The sequence below is a fragment of the Neoarius graeffei genome, chromosome 4, assembly GCF_027579695.1.
Source record: "Neoarius graeffei isolate fNeoGra1 chromosome 4, fNeoGra1.pri, whole genome shotgun sequence".
Classification (NCBI taxonomy): Eukaryota; Metazoa; Chordata; class Actinopteri; order Siluriformes; family Ariidae; genus Neoarius; species Neoarius graeffei.
The window spans coordinates 81,642,709-81,657,990 of record NC_083572.1 but is presented as its reverse complement, the minus strand read 5'-3'; the positions used below and the strand labels follow the sequence as shown (position 1 = coordinate 81,657,990).

The following is a 15,282-nucleotide window of genomic DNA, read 5'->3' as shown; positions in this document are numbered from 1 at the left end:
CGTGCACAGGTAGGGAGAGCTTGTAGCCGCAGCCGTTGTAGTAGAATTGTATATAGTAGGGTTTTCCAGAAGAAAAGGTAGAAGTAAAAGCAGAAGTAGACCCAGAAGTAGAAGTAGAAGGCGGAATATGGCGTTTGACCGACAAGATGGCGTCTGTCACAATCTGGATCGGCTGTGACGCCACATGCAAGTGCTCCATAGGGCGGGGGATGTAGATGACTGTCTTCTTGTTGCCTTTCATGCTGCATTTTTATCCCCTGCTGGCTGAAAGGCCCGAAGGGGGATTATGTCGTGGTGATGTCCGTCTGACCGTCCATCCTGGGAAGGGTACTCACCTTCTGAAATCAACTCCTCTCTCAATTTTTGGAGGAATTTCCCGAATCTTGACAGGATTCTTTTTTATATGTCGGAAAGATGTCGTATATTGCAATTTTGTTCAATTCAGTCGCATTTTACCAGAGTTATGGCATAGTTGCCAGCGGGGGATATTGTACTCTGAGTGCTCTTGTAATAGTGGTGGTGATGATCACTGTTCAGTGATGTGCTGCATTTTAAAAAAGAAAATCTAAAAGGAATCACAGAAAAATGAATTGCTTTTCTTTCTTTTTTCCCCTTTGGTAGAAAAACAAGGAGTATGTCAGCATCGCTAAAGGTGGATTTATGGGTAAGTAGATACAGCGCGCCATTACAATCATCTCATTTTTGTTCAGTCACTGACATGAGCAGAAAGAAATCCTGAATTTGAAGTTTGTGATCCTCTGAAGCTCTTGTTCTCACTCAGACGTTTTAGTTTCAGTGTGTGGCTGAGGATTGATGAAGGCTTTCTGCTGTTTTTGTGTGTTCAGCGCTGCAGCAGCACCTGGCAGACATTAATGTGGAAGGGCCAGACAATGTATATGTCCATTGGATAGTCAGCACTTCAGGATCCCACAGCAGCCTCAGCTCAGCAGACGTGAGTTTTTAGTTTGTGTGTGAGCGAGCGGGGAGGGGGAGAATCTGTTTCACTACAGAGTTGTGCATTTTCAGTTTTGTTCTCATGAGCACAATCTGCAGGCAGTCATGTTTTCTGCCTGAATAATTTAAAATCTGTGTCCTAAAATTTTCCATCAATCTTTTACTGAACGTGAAAATCATAAAATAAGTGCTCTACTGCCATCTTTTGGATCTTACAAGTATGGCAGATATTTTTGGCTTTTTTTTTTTTCCCCTTGGTATTGATTGTTGCTGTGTTTTTACTGTTTTAAAGGAGAACTGAAGTCATTTTTAAACTTGCTTTATTTCTTAACGTTATTCAATTACGTTTTCGGTTTTGGTAACCTTATATCGTGACTCGTATTAGGAACTAATTGCCAGTGCCGTATTAAGCCAATGCGGTGCCCCTGGGTACTATACCTCAAGTCCCCCCCCCCCCCCCCCCCCCCGCGCACACGTTCAGTAACCTCCTGCACACACTCACAAACCTTGCCCTTTGCTGTCAAAAATAGTAGCATATGAGTGATTCCACGCTTATGGGTACTGAAATGGGGACATGAACTTATTTTTAAAAATTCACCTAAAACCATTTCTTTTTTTACCATCAGGTCACAAAACATGTAATCTTTAATGAATATGTTAAAAGATAACTTTAATTTTCTGAGATGTAATAAAAACATATTTATATGCCAAAGTCAGAACGTAACAGAAGTGTTGTGGACATATATATTCTCAATTTTAACAATGTAGAATTACTTTTTGAAACATAGGAAGGTGATGTTTTAGCAAATATAATTAATAAACATGTGTAGTAGAATAAACATACACATTCTTTCAATAAGATTAACATGGTATATAGCTAGATTGTAATTAATTTGTAACAGACGCGAGATGGACAGTCGTAACAGAAGTAATGTAACAGACATCATTTTGGAACTCATAGGCTTGACTTTGGCATATAAATATGTTTTTATTACATCTCAGAAAATTAAAGTTATCTTTTAATATATCATTCATTAAAGATTACATGTTTTGTGACCTGATGGTAAAAAAAGAAATGGTTTTAGGTGAATTTTTAAAAATAAGTTCATGTCCCCATTTCGGTACCCATAAGCGTGGAATCACTCATATGCATAAACAATAGTACACATAAACAAGGTCATTCTTCCTCATTGAAAATTTATTAAGTAGGCTACATCAGCCCATCAAATTCACTGAAAACAACCAACGATATGCATGTAGGCATATTGAAATGTCTTATTCAAAAATGAGCAGCATTTGTATGTCTCAAGTGGATCCTCGTTGTGTTTTTATAAAAAAAAAAACAACGATCTAACACTGGAACATTTTTAATTACAGCTACACGCCTGGAGTCTTTCTCTTTTTTTTTTTTTTTTCATTTTCTCTTCGCACAACCACTCAATTGAGGTCTGTCCATTTTTCATTTCTACCGCGGTTTTTAAAAAATTGATACATTTCACCATAGGTGGACTGGCTCAACTGACAGGTTGAGGAAAGGGGGGGGTTAATGGTCACATAGGCCACTCTTGCTCAGAATTATGATTATTGTTCTTATGAAATTAGTGTTCATAATGAATTATATATGACTTTAACAATGTCAAGTGTATAACCATTTTAAGTGTACTAACATTCACGAAAAATATTTTTAAAGTTTCTGTCATGTGGTGCCCCCCCACTGGCTGTGAGTGGTTAGTGCCCCTGGGCACTGTGCCGCAGGCCCATATAGTTAATCCGGCCTTGCTAATTGCAATTAAATATTATACTTATAGGCCTATTCGGTTTTTAGCCATGTTGAATTTAGTTCATTTGGTCGACGGCAGGCGTCATTTATCCACGCGATCTTCACGAGGCTCATGCAAGACTTCGAAACGTGAAGTGTCCGCCAGGTATCAGTGCTGCCATTTTGAAAACCGTTTTCCAAAAGAAATATTGCACAAAAACGAGTTTAAATGACGATTACTGCCTACTTTTTTCAAACTTTCCTGATTGCTATCAAAACGAACTTCCGGCTTGATTACATCAGCATTCGAAAGAGGACGCGCGCGTCTTTTGACAACGTTGGCAGATGTTGGTCACTTTGATTTCCACTGTATGTTTTACTTCCGTCCTACGATGTCTCGCACCGGTCTCAACGAATCTCATTCATGGCCATTGCTTTGACATATGGACTGATATATTACAGAGCATATTTCAAACACTCAACTTGCTATAGCAGCGACAAAATGGCTGTCAGAGATGCATTCTTCTCATCTCATCTCTAGCCGCTTTATCCTTCTACAGGGTCGCAGGCAAGCTGGAGCCTATCCCAGCTGACTACGGGCGAAAGGCGGGGTACACCCTGGACAAGTTGCCAGGTCATCACAGGGCTGACACATAGACACAGACAACCATTCACACTCACATTCACACCTACGGTCAATTTAGAGTCACCAGTTAACCTAACCTGCATGTCTTTGGACTGTGGGGGAAACCGGAGCACCCAGAGGAAACCCACACGGACACGGGGAGAACATACAAACTCCGCACAGAAAGGCCCTCGCCGGTCACGGGGCTCAAACCCGGATCTTCTTGCTGTGAGGCGACAGCGCTAACCACTACACCACCGTGCCGCCCGTGGCTACTGCTTATAAATAAAGTTGTTTTCTGATCCCATGTCCATACAGTAAATACAGCATATATATTTACTCTGAGGCAGTAGCCACAAAAATGAAATGTAATCCAAAAATGAACAATTTAAAGAAAAAAAAGGCGAAAGGCGGGGTACACCCTGGACAAGTCGCCAGGTCATCACAGGGCTGACACATAGACACAGACAACCATTCACACTCACATTCACACCTACGGTCAATTTAGAGTCACCAGTTAACCTAACCTGCATGTCTTTGGACTGTGGGGGAAACCGGAGCACCCGGAGGAAACCCACGCGGACACGGGGAGAACATGCAAACTCCACACAGAAAGGCCCTCGCCGGCCATGGGGCTCGAACCCAGGACCTCCTTGCTGTGAGGCGACAGCGCTAACCACTACACCACCGTGCCGCCCGAGATGCATTCTTATATTTAATAAAATATGAGAGAATTTTGATGATAAATTTGCCTTCAGTTCCCCTTTTAAGCACAATCTCTTTCAAACAGGGGGAGCTGAATAGCATGGGGGATGGCAAAGGCGTCAAATCCCTTGTCAACAAAATGACCTTTGCCCTCAAATCCAAGTCTGTTAATGTGAAAGAGAAGGTGATCAGCTTCATTGAAAACACCTCAACTCCAGTGGACAGGTGAGAAACTTGACGCAGCTTGGTGCAATAAAGAAGCCCTGCACATGTCCTCATTCTGAACTGTTAACATTTTATAGGTCATGTTTGTCATTTAATAATCAACAATAGTTTAATATGTTTTAATTTACAAGCATCTACTAAATCTGTATACACCACTGGATTCATTAAAATGCAGAGATCTATGGCTGAGTGTACAATTTGGAAAGATTCCCAAGTCGCTATCTGGTTAGTTAATTGTTGAACCAGCTCACTTTTTCAGGTTGACAGAAGGATGGTATCTTGTGTAAATGATGTACACTATATGGCCGAAATGTATGTGGACACCTGATCATCGCACCAAAATGCGGCTCTTCCCCAAACTGTTGCTTCAAAGTTGGAAGCACATAATTGTATAAAATGTCTTTGTATGCTGTAGCATGATGATTTCTCTTCACTGGAACTAAGTGGCCCAAACATGTTCCAGCATGACAAACCCCTGCACGCAAATCGAGCTCTATTGCCCCTTTTCCACCAAAGCAGTTCCAGGGCTGGTTCGGGGCCAGTGCTTAGTTTGGAACCGGGTTTTCTGTTTCCACTGACAAAGAACTGGCTCTGGGGCCAGAAAAACCAGTTCCAGGCTAGCACCAGCTCTCTGCTGGGCCAGAGGAAAGAACCGCTTATGTCAGCGGGGGGGTGGAGTTGTTAAGACCAACAACAATAACAAGACCGCGAAAGATCGCCATTTTTAAGCGACGAGAAGCAGCAGCTGTATAAACGCGAAGTCATCTATTATTATTGTTGTTGCCGCTGCTGCTGCTTCCGTGTTGTTTTTGCTTCAATATTCCCGCCAAGGTTTATGTAAACGTAGCGCCGTAACTGGCGTATACAGTGACGTAATGACGTGGCTCCGCTTAGCACCGCGAGCTATGGAAAAGCAAACTGGTTCTCAGCTGGCTTGCAAGTTGAACGAGTTGTGAACCAGCACCAGCACTGGCCCTGAACCAGCCCTGGAACTGATTTGGTGGAAAAGGGGTATGTGAGGACATGTTTTGTTGAAGTGCAAGAACTTGAGTGTCCTACACAAAGCCCTGACTTAAACCCTGCTGGGTACTCGGCCTCCTCATCCCACATCAGTGCCTGATCTCACTCATGCTCTCGTGGTTGAATGATCACAAATCTCCACAGCCACACACTCAAATCTGCTGGAAACCCTTCCCAGAAGACTGGAGGCTATTATACCAGCAAAAGGGGAATAAGTCTGGAATGGGATGTAGCAAGGACATACTGGTGTTATGGGTCAGTTGTCCACATACTTTTGGCCATGGTGTGTGTGTGTGTATATACAAGTAGATGGATATGTCATGCCACCAGATTTTCACACCAGATGCTCAGATTATGGATTTTGAGTTCTACCTGCTGCATTAAACTACCAAGCTTCTGTATACAGGAAATACAAACCAAAGTGAAACTGGACCAAGGGAAGTTACTGTAAATCTGACATGAAGTCATGTGTGCCCAACCCAAAATGGTCCATTTTCCAGGCACTGACTACAGATCCTACAGAACCTTGTGAATCCATCAGGAGACAATCTCGACTGTAAATTATTGGTGAATTTCCCAGATTTGTTGAGCAACAGACCACAAAATGCTGTCCGGAAGGTCAAGAAAACACATGGTGAACTATTGGCGTCGCCAAGCGAATGTTGCGCAAAAACTGCGCTCGCGTGATCGATGCATTTTCGCTACAAATCAAAATGCCATTTGCCGATTTTTATGGCAGATGGAAGATCTATACTTGTCTCAGTTGTAGATGATGTTAAAAGTGGTAAATGTATCCCATAGGGGTGCTATTGAGGTGATTATTGGTTGGTAGTGACTGGATCAGCCAGCAAAAACAGTGCAAAATATCGCACGTTTTTCAACGCTTTTTCTATGCATTCTGTAAACGGAGCATCTGGTACAAAAATCCCGTGGCGGGACCCATACAGTTTACTGCAAAGGTTTGCAAAAGTTTACCCCATGGTTTCTGGGTGGAAAATGTACTCATTTATCCAAATTGGGGGAAAAAAAAAATCTAATTCCAAAATGAAATGTCAGTTCATTTTGCAACTAGACAAAAAAAAATCCAAAGCCTGCAAAATGTGAACAGGACTATTTAAAAAATAAATAAATAAATAAATAAATAAATAAAATACTCGAAAGCAATGAATCTGTTTTGCCATGACCCTTTAGAGCAGGGGTTACCAAACTTTTTTTTTTTTCTCTGGGGGCCACATTGTCGTTCCTGACTGTGATGGGGGGCCGGGGTCGGGTCAGCTATATAACATGTATTTGTCCGGGTCATACAATTCTGACCACCAGCAGGCCTCATTGTGTAGTAGAGATTACTAGCCTGGCACAGCCATCCCCACTACTGTATCCCCACTTGATTCCTGGCACATATTTGTTTATCTTTACTAGTGGTTTGCAAAAGTAGTAATCGAGTCTTCACACTTTGTTTTAATTTGAAATACCACAGATATTCCATTTATTTATTTTCTAATAAAAATAACATCAAAGCTGTCAAGGTAAGAAACATCTGCCTGGTTGAGGTGAGTGACACTGGCAAAGGTGAGTGGAAAATTATAAATTGTAGGTAGGCCTGTTGATATTATTAATAATATTAATAATAATTGTGTGCAGTACTTAATAAAGGTCAAATAAATAGGCCTATAAAATAAATACATTTAAAAAAACAGTGAAATTATAATATGAGCAATAGATCAATAGATCACAGCAGTTGTGCTGTGTCCTGCACGTTATTGCTCTCATCCATGGCCAAAGCAAAAAACTCAAATTCTGACGCTTTCTCATTCAGCTGGTCATACACGTTGTCCCCCAAATCTTCGGTTCGCCTGGTCATAGTAGGCGCGGAAAGACTCACCGCATTGAGCGCATCCTTCTTGTCGGGACACACCTCCTCGGCCACAGCAAGCATGCATACTTTAACAAAGTCCCCATCAGTAAACGGCTTTCCATGGGTAGCTAGTAGGTGAGCTACCTTATAGCGAGCTCGGACAGCAGCCTGGTTGATCTGGGTTTGGCGAAGGAATACATTCTGTTGTGCAGCCAGTCCGCATTTCATCCTCCGAATCCTGTCTTCTTTTGTTTGCCCTCGCAAACTAGCATACTCTTTGTGGCGGGTTTCGTAGTGATGACGCAGATTATATTCTTTGAAAACCGACACACTTTCTTTACATACAAGACAAACTGCATGGTCCTTACACTGAACGAAAAAATAATTGGTGGTCCACTGTTCTTTAAAAACTCTGCACTCTCTGTCAACTTTTCGCTTACCGCTAGCCATTTTGCTGTCCTGAACACTGACAGTTCTCTGCGCGTGCGCTGCCTGTCACTGCTTGATCGTGAGGACGAAAATTCAGAAAATATGAATAGTTCATTTTATTACTAAATATCAATTTTAATTGATAAAATCAACAAAATACAAGATGCAGACATGTTATTATTTGCCAAAAAGCAGTTTAAAAAAATAGGCCATGACCACTTTTGGGGATTGCCTCATAGGGCCGGTTCAAGTGGTGGGGGGCAGAGGGGCTGGGGGGCTGGTCAAAGGGGGGTGGCGGGCCGGAGTCGGCCCGCGGGCCGTAGTTTGATGACCCCTGCTTTAGAGCAAGGGTGTTTGTTCTCCTCCACAAACAGCCAGTGTGGCTGCGGGTTTTCATTCCAACCAAGCAGAAGCCACACCTGGTACCAGTTGTTTTAATCATTTCATCTTGGTCAACTATCAAGTGACCTCACTGGCTGGAATGAAGACCTGCAGCCACACTGGCTGGCTTTGTGGATAAGGTTGAAGACCCCTGCTCTAGAGACATGAAGACAATGTATGATAAAACAGAAATGTCAAGAAAAATAAGCAAAGATTGGCTGAGCAATCTGGTGAATTTTAGAGCTAATTGGTGGGAATACAAGTTTTGTGTTTAATTAAAAATAAAAAGTGTGGTACATTAACTCCCAGTGCAATTTTTTGTTTCCTCTGTTTAAAGTTGATCAGTTTTCCTTTTCAGCAATTATTTTAAATCTTGCTGCTTTCCAGCAATCCCAAAGTGTAATGAACCCATTTTTCAAATAATGTCCCTGCATGAATCTGTTTAATTTGCTGCAACACTTGTGTTAATTCACTTCCTCTTCCCTCATTCCTCTGTTATCCTACACTAGACTGTCTTTCACTCTGCCCTGGCCAGAGAAGGTGATACCTGATCGGTAAGAGCCTGTTCCTGTCTGTCTGCCAGCATGAGTCCCCAGTGCCCTCGACATGCCCATGCAGGGTGGCACTGCCCTGCCTGACTCGTGCTGAGGGGCAAAGGCTGAAGTTCAAGCCTCGCTCACTTGCGCATGTACTGTAGCAGACTAACACTCATGTTCATGTGTTAAAGTAGAGTTCTTCTCTAGCAGTAGTCTTTTTCAAGTCTCTGCTCCAGGTCTGTCTTCCAGTCACGGACTTTATTCCTCATAGACGGTGTAGTGCTGATTAATCTCATCTGCAGTTGCTTTCCCGTTTGTCTCGCACATCTACCTGGAGGAGGTTCATCCCAATGTTTCTTCCATTATTTTTTTAAGGGGGATTTTCCTTGTTTGACTGTAGATTTGTTAAAAAAAAATCACATTTTGCACAATTTTCCCCAACTGTGTGGTGACCTGGGCAAACCCTTCACATGCCTGTTGCAATACACACTGAACTATGCAACAACTTCAAGTATAGCTTACAAGTAACGGTAGTTTATTCTCACTCAATATCTATCCCATAAACACATGCTGGATTTTTAATGTCAATAAATTAGTCTGTTAACCAGGGTTAATATAGTTAACTAAAACTAGCAGTGAAAAAAAAATTCCATTAACTGAAATAAAAAAAATAAATTTAAATAAAAAGTACAATGAACAATGCAACACGAACTAAACTGAAACAGAATTCATTTTAATTTCAGCTTCATTTTAATTTCCATTTCAATTCCTCCCTCGAGACAGTAACAGATTAGTTCCAGAAGGTGGCAGTAATATAATCCCGGCTACTCCAAAGATGATGCTTGCTGTGCAATACCGTAAAACTTAAAGTGCCATTCCACCATTGGATGTATTTTTTTGGCATAAAATACAATATATTTTATGACAACATGACTAGGCAGAGAAATCTTTTAGCTTCAAAATGATATATCAAACATAATTTTTTGACAACGACAAGTATATTAATTTTGTGACCAAAGTCACCTACCCTTTTAATTTCCGCGCGGTAGTGAAACGTGATGTCATCGGCAGGTTCCCCTTCTTGTGTACCACGTCACGTGTGACGTGGCACAGATTATCAGCAATGGCGGATAGAACGCGATTGTCAGCTTCGGAAAAGAAGTGAAGGAAAATAGCAAGTGATGCCCAAAGGAGACGGTCGATGGTGAATATCGGCACAGCAATCGACAAGTGGAAATCGCGTTCTATCCGCCATTGCTGATAATCTGTGCCACGTCACGTGACGTGGTACACAAGAAGGGGAACCTGCCGATGACATCACGTTTCACTACCGTGCGGAAATTAAAAGGGTAGGTGACTTTGGTCGCAAAATTAATATACTTGTCGTTGTCAAAAAATTATGTTTGATATATCATTTTGAAGCTAAAAGATTTCTCTGTCTATTCATGTTGTCATAAAATATATTGTATTTTATGCCAAAGAATACATCCAATGGTGGAATGGCACTTTAAAACTAAACAAAAACTAAGTGAAAACCAGTCAATTTTTCAAACTAAAACTACTTATGTGCTTATAAAACACTAAACTGGAAAAAAAAACTCAGTAAAAATAAAAACTAATAATTTCAAAACAGCATTAAGCTCAGTTTTAAATAATTATGTAGTCTCAACGAGGCCTTTTTTTTTTTTTTTTTTTTTTTTTTTAATATAAAAGTACAAGTCCACCTTCAGACATTGGATATGGCAGCTTAGGGAGTGGAATGAATGATACCAATTAAGTTATTCCACCCAATCTCGCCGTATATGAGCCGATAGCCGACGAGCTCGTAGTACCAAGCAATTTTTGTCAACTTTTTTTTTTTTTTTAAATATATAAAATTTATAAGATTATCAAAAATCTTATAAATTTTTGCCAGCATTTCTCAGGAGAATAACATTAATTTTACAGCATGGATAGAGATAACGAGTGCGTTCACGGCGAAAGCGAGTTTTACTACCCTGAGGAAGAAGAAATAAAAGAACGCATTTCAGGAGAAAGCTAAAAACCTCTAACTTGCTAACGCCGAGCAAAAACATGGCTGAATCCTGAATGACTCAATTTTGTATAAATTGAGGGGACTACATAGGCGGCAAAATGTCCCCCCCCCCCCCCCCCCCCCCCCCCCCGCGCCGTGGAAGTGCACTTGTATACCGAGGAGGAAGCAGTTTGCATTACAGCCGTGAATGAGGATTCAAAATGGTGGCTTGGCTGAGCTCGGCTCGGTTTTCCCTTTCGGGTGCTCTCGTTTTCTGTTAGAATTTGGTAAAGAGAAAAATAAATATAATTATTTACCAGCTTAAGGTCGGTCCGTATGGTGAAATACTGTGACCTCGGCCCAGAGGGCCTCGCTCGGTACTTTCAAGACCTCGGTCATGGTATTTCATGATATAGACCTTCCAGCTGGTAAATAACATACATGTATGACAAAACTGAGTGGAGTAACTGTTTTATTCTATCCACGTTCACTGGATTTTGAGAAATGGAGCATTTTTATGTTTCTTGCAAATTCGATAGATAAAAATCTTTTGTACAAAATATCCGACAAAATAATTTCCATTTAGAATGTAAACAATCCGGCGAAATGACAGTAGCAGGTTGTGAAAAATGCTGTAATAATAATTCTTGGAAGAAAAAAAGATGCGCTCTTGCCACTTTTATTCCATATTTTGTTTGTTGGTTTATTGATTTTATTTATTTATTAATTATTGGGCATATAGGTAGATCACAGACAGAAAATACTACCTCAGGTAGCCTTTGAAAGAGGCTACCTGAGGTAGTGTTTGAGGTCAACCAATCGGAGCATGTGCCATAAATAACAATGCGTATTATGTCACACAGTGGGAAAACCAAACTTGGAACATCTCGGGTCTGAATTTTAAAAAATTAGCGCAAGTGCAAATAAAAATACAATTAAATTTCATAGATAATTTATGCATTGATTCAACAATATCAAAAGCTGTTGTTGGTAGTATTTCACGTGACAATGTGTTGATGTTCAAATAAAATGTTTGATTATATATGTTTGTTTTTCTTAATTCAATTTTATAATCATGTACTGTGTACATAGATGTTTAGCAAGATAGGCTACTGATTTAGATAGACCTTACAAGTTCTTAAACCCCCAAAAAGGAAAAATAAGGCAGTTGACCTTGTTATAATAAACTGAAGATACAAAACTGTAGATCTCTTGTATTTAAATATAGCCTTCATTTACTGAAGTTCGCTCAACACGGCTCCCAGCAGCATCGTGGGGGGAAAATCAAACTTGGATAAGTGAACGATAATATAATATTTAATATGGATCTGGGAAGAAATATGTTCGCTTATAACATTTTGGCAGTGCGTAACGACTTCATAATAAACTGTGATCAATAGTTGGCATTTGTCATTTCAGATAATATTAGAAGCCGTGTCAATTAATTTGACTTTTTTTTTTAATGTTGTGATTTCTTACAAGATGTTCCGCTTCCGAAAAACCAGGAACAATGCCTGTGGAAAAAAATTTGATCACATTTGACAAATGAAGGACAAATGCTCGGTTTTCCTGCGGTGTGACGTAGTACGCAGAGTTATTTATGGCACATGCTCTGATTGGTTGACCTCAAACACTACCGCCACCAACTGGGCTGGAGTGTGGAACAGGAGGTATTTGGAGGGGGGACCCAAATAAACTATTCTTTTAGCCACTTCTGTTTCTTTTAAATACTTGATGATTTTTGGAGTTTTGTTTTCAAGTAGGTTTTTTTTTTATTTTGTCCTCGGTTGGTTCAGCAACACGTGCCGTCATTTTGTTTTTCTCTACTCACAGTATATGAGCTGATATCCTAGTAGTAGAGTAGCCAATCAGTGTGCGATTGCTCATATCCAGTGAATGTGGGTAGAATAAATTATTGAAAAGAAGTCAGCCCTGTGATGACCTGGCGACTTGTCCAGGGTGTACCCCGCCTTTCGCCCGTAGTCAGCTGGGATAGGCTCCAGCTTGCCTGCGACCCTGTAGAAGGATAAAGCGGCTAGAGATAATGAGATGAGATGAGATGAAGTAATTTGGTTGTCCAAGATGGATATCCTCAGTGCTACAGTGCTCAGCTACACAGCAAACTGTTTGTTTATATTCACACGTTATTGATTACAGTAGGCAGTAATACTGCGTCTTATGTTATAGCCAGGTAACATTTAGTAAGGGTGAGATGGATTACGGAGTGTATTAGCTGAAGTGCAAAACTAAAGCCCAGACACCAAACATTCTGGTTGAGGGAAGCTGAAAAACTTTAGCAGTCAACTTCAGTGCTGTGAAAAACCTTGAGTGAGTCACACAAAACTTGCACACATTTCTGTCTAACGGGGCACATGCTGAAGCAGCGTCATGTCCGTCACTGCGGCTGCGCTAATACTAACACGCGTTGTTTCTGTGTGTGTTTAATGCAAGAGATTCCTACATTGTGTCCCATTTAGGCTACATCCACACGACAACGGCAACGAGATTTTTTTTTTTTAAATATCGCGTCCGCATGGGCAATGGATCAGTAAAATATCAGGTTCATATGGCAACGCAACGCTTGCTGAAAACGATGCAATACACATGCCACACCACTACGTGCGCTGTAAGACGGTCCCATCGGAGACACCAGAACAATAGAAGTAGACGCATGCGCATAACTGCGCATGCGCACAGTGACTATCCCTGTCACTGTCACACGTACACACTTTCTCACTCCCTGTCCTATGGATATAGTCCCTTTAAATCACGTGCTCGTTTTTTGAATGGAGACGCGGAAAGAGGAATGAACGGGAGTAGATGGAAGCCGGTACGCCAACATTCTGATATCCTCCAGAATTCTTTAATGGTCCGGAATAAATTGAATGCTACACGTTGATGGATTACTTTGTTCTTCTACGCCCTTTTTGAGGAATGTATTGTCGGACTTAAACCAACATCTGAAGAGGTGAGATCGCTCTTTTTTTTTTTTCCCCCTATTTTTGCTGGCGGGATTGACTCTGCCCTAAGGGCTATTCTCTCTCTCTCTCTCTCTCTCTCTCTCTCTCTCTCTCTCTCTCTCTCTCACTTTGCACCATTTACACAATAAATATTCACAGTGAAAATATTTTGTAAGCGCGTTTCATGAACCAAGTTATAGGATTTGTTGACAACTCGCATCGAGTTCGTTACACTTCTACCCGGAGTGAAGCACTGACAGTCATGTGGTTGTGACGTCATCATAAACAAATCCGTTCTACTCATCCAGACGACTTCGCAACGGCTCCGTTGCCAGATTTTTTCACTCTGGAACCCGTTCTCAAAAGATTTCGTTTTGGGGCACCCAAAACGCCGGTGCCGTGTGGACGCCAGGCCGAAACGATAAACAATTTTATCAGATTCACCTGAATCCGTTGCCGTGTGGACAGGGCCTTAGTGTTTTCAGGTGTCCTTCATTGCTGACGGTGTGATTGAGCAGACGATGGCCAGTGCTATGGGTGCTCAAGTTTTTTTTTTTTGTTTTTTTGTTTTGTTTTTTTAACCCTCTTGGAACTGAGTGAAGGTCTTTAACTGTGAGCCGTTAAAGCAGATGTGTCCTGTCCTATCTGTCTCCTGCATGCTTTGCTTATCTTGGATATCGCTGCTTCTTTCTTTAACTCACCTCTTCCAACTAACATTACTTATCTTTTACTATCCTAGATATGGTTTTATGCTGCTGCCATATGGAAATGTGCACAACTGGTGAATTTTATGACATGCTTTTGTGTTTTTAGCTTCAGGACGTGCATGTTTTTTTTTTTTTTTTTTTTTTTGTGTGCGTGCATTTGGTCTGATTTTCTCAGACAGCGTTTGCTTTTCACCACAGGCACGTGAGCAGCAGTGACAGAGTGGGTAAACCCTACAGGGGTGTGAAGCCCGTCTTCAGCATCGGTGATGAGGAGGAATACGACACAGGTGAGCACAGGGAAAGGAGATGTTGAAGAAAACATCTGTTAAGATATTCGACAGTGTGTCGTGATGCTCCTGTCATCTTCATCTCTTTGCATCTTTTTTTTCCCCCCCTCTTTCCCCTCCCCAGATGAGATTGATAGTTCTTCAATATCAGATGATGACCGCAAAGAGATAGTGAACATACAGACATGGATTAACAAGCCAGATGTGAAGCACCACTTCCCGTGTAATGAGGTGAAAGAGACTGGACACATGTTCCCCAGGTGAGATTTAAGCTCTATATGTTCACCACTTTGAGAATATGTTCTTCCTGAGACTGCTGCTGGGTGGTGCGGTGGTTAAGCCTAGGTCACAACCGGACGTACGATTTTTTGGCCATGTGATTTTTTGGCGTTTCCCAAATCGCTGCGTTTTTTTTGTTCGTGGAGAAAGACGCACGTTGGCCGTAAGTTTGTCTTGCAACCTGAAAAAAACGTAAGCGCCCGTAGAGTTTGTTTGACATGACAAAGAACCTCTGCGACCAGTCTACGGCTCGAAAATCAGCACATCACACGCGCGCCCTCCGTGCGTTTCTTGCGTTTTTTGCACGTAGACCGGCCGTAGGAGCACGTATGGCCGGTTATGACCTAGGCTTTAATGTTGCTGCCTCACAGCTCCAGGGTCCCTAGTTCAATCCTGTCTCTGTGGAATTTTGCATGTTCTCCATGTGTCCATGTTTTCCAGTTTCCTCCACCTCCCAAAAACAGGCCAGTAGGTGGATTGGTTATTCTAAATTGCCTGTAGGTATTGGAGTGTGTGTGTGTGTGTGTGTGTCCTCGGTGCCCGGTC

The 15,282-nt window shown here is 41.5% G+C and overlaps 1 protein-coding gene across 2 annotated transcripts in view; it reads left to right on the top strand.

Moving 5' to 3' along the window:
* Nucleotides 1-15,282, top strand: part of tbc1d23 (TBC1 domain family, member 23) — a 99,824-nt gene that overhangs the window by 78,132 nt on the left and 6,410 nt on the right. Inside the window, exons 12-17 of one of the 2 annotated variants that reach the window (XM_060919818.1) lie at nucleotides 622-664; nucleotides 846-952; nucleotides 4,129-4,268; nucleotides 8,463-8,507; nucleotides 14,369-14,457; nucleotides 14,582-14,717. In XM_060919818.1, the coding sequence (XP_060775801.1) occupies nucleotides 622-664; nucleotides 846-952; nucleotides 4,129-4,268; nucleotides 8,463-8,507; nucleotides 14,369-14,457; nucleotides 14,582-14,717 (560 nt within the window). The remainder of the gene's footprint in view (nucleotides 1-621; nucleotides 665-845; nucleotides 953-4,128; nucleotides 4,269-8,462; nucleotides 8,508-14,368; nucleotides 14,458-14,581; nucleotides 14,718-15,282) is intronic. The other variant, XM_060919819.1, reaches the window with a different exon arrangement.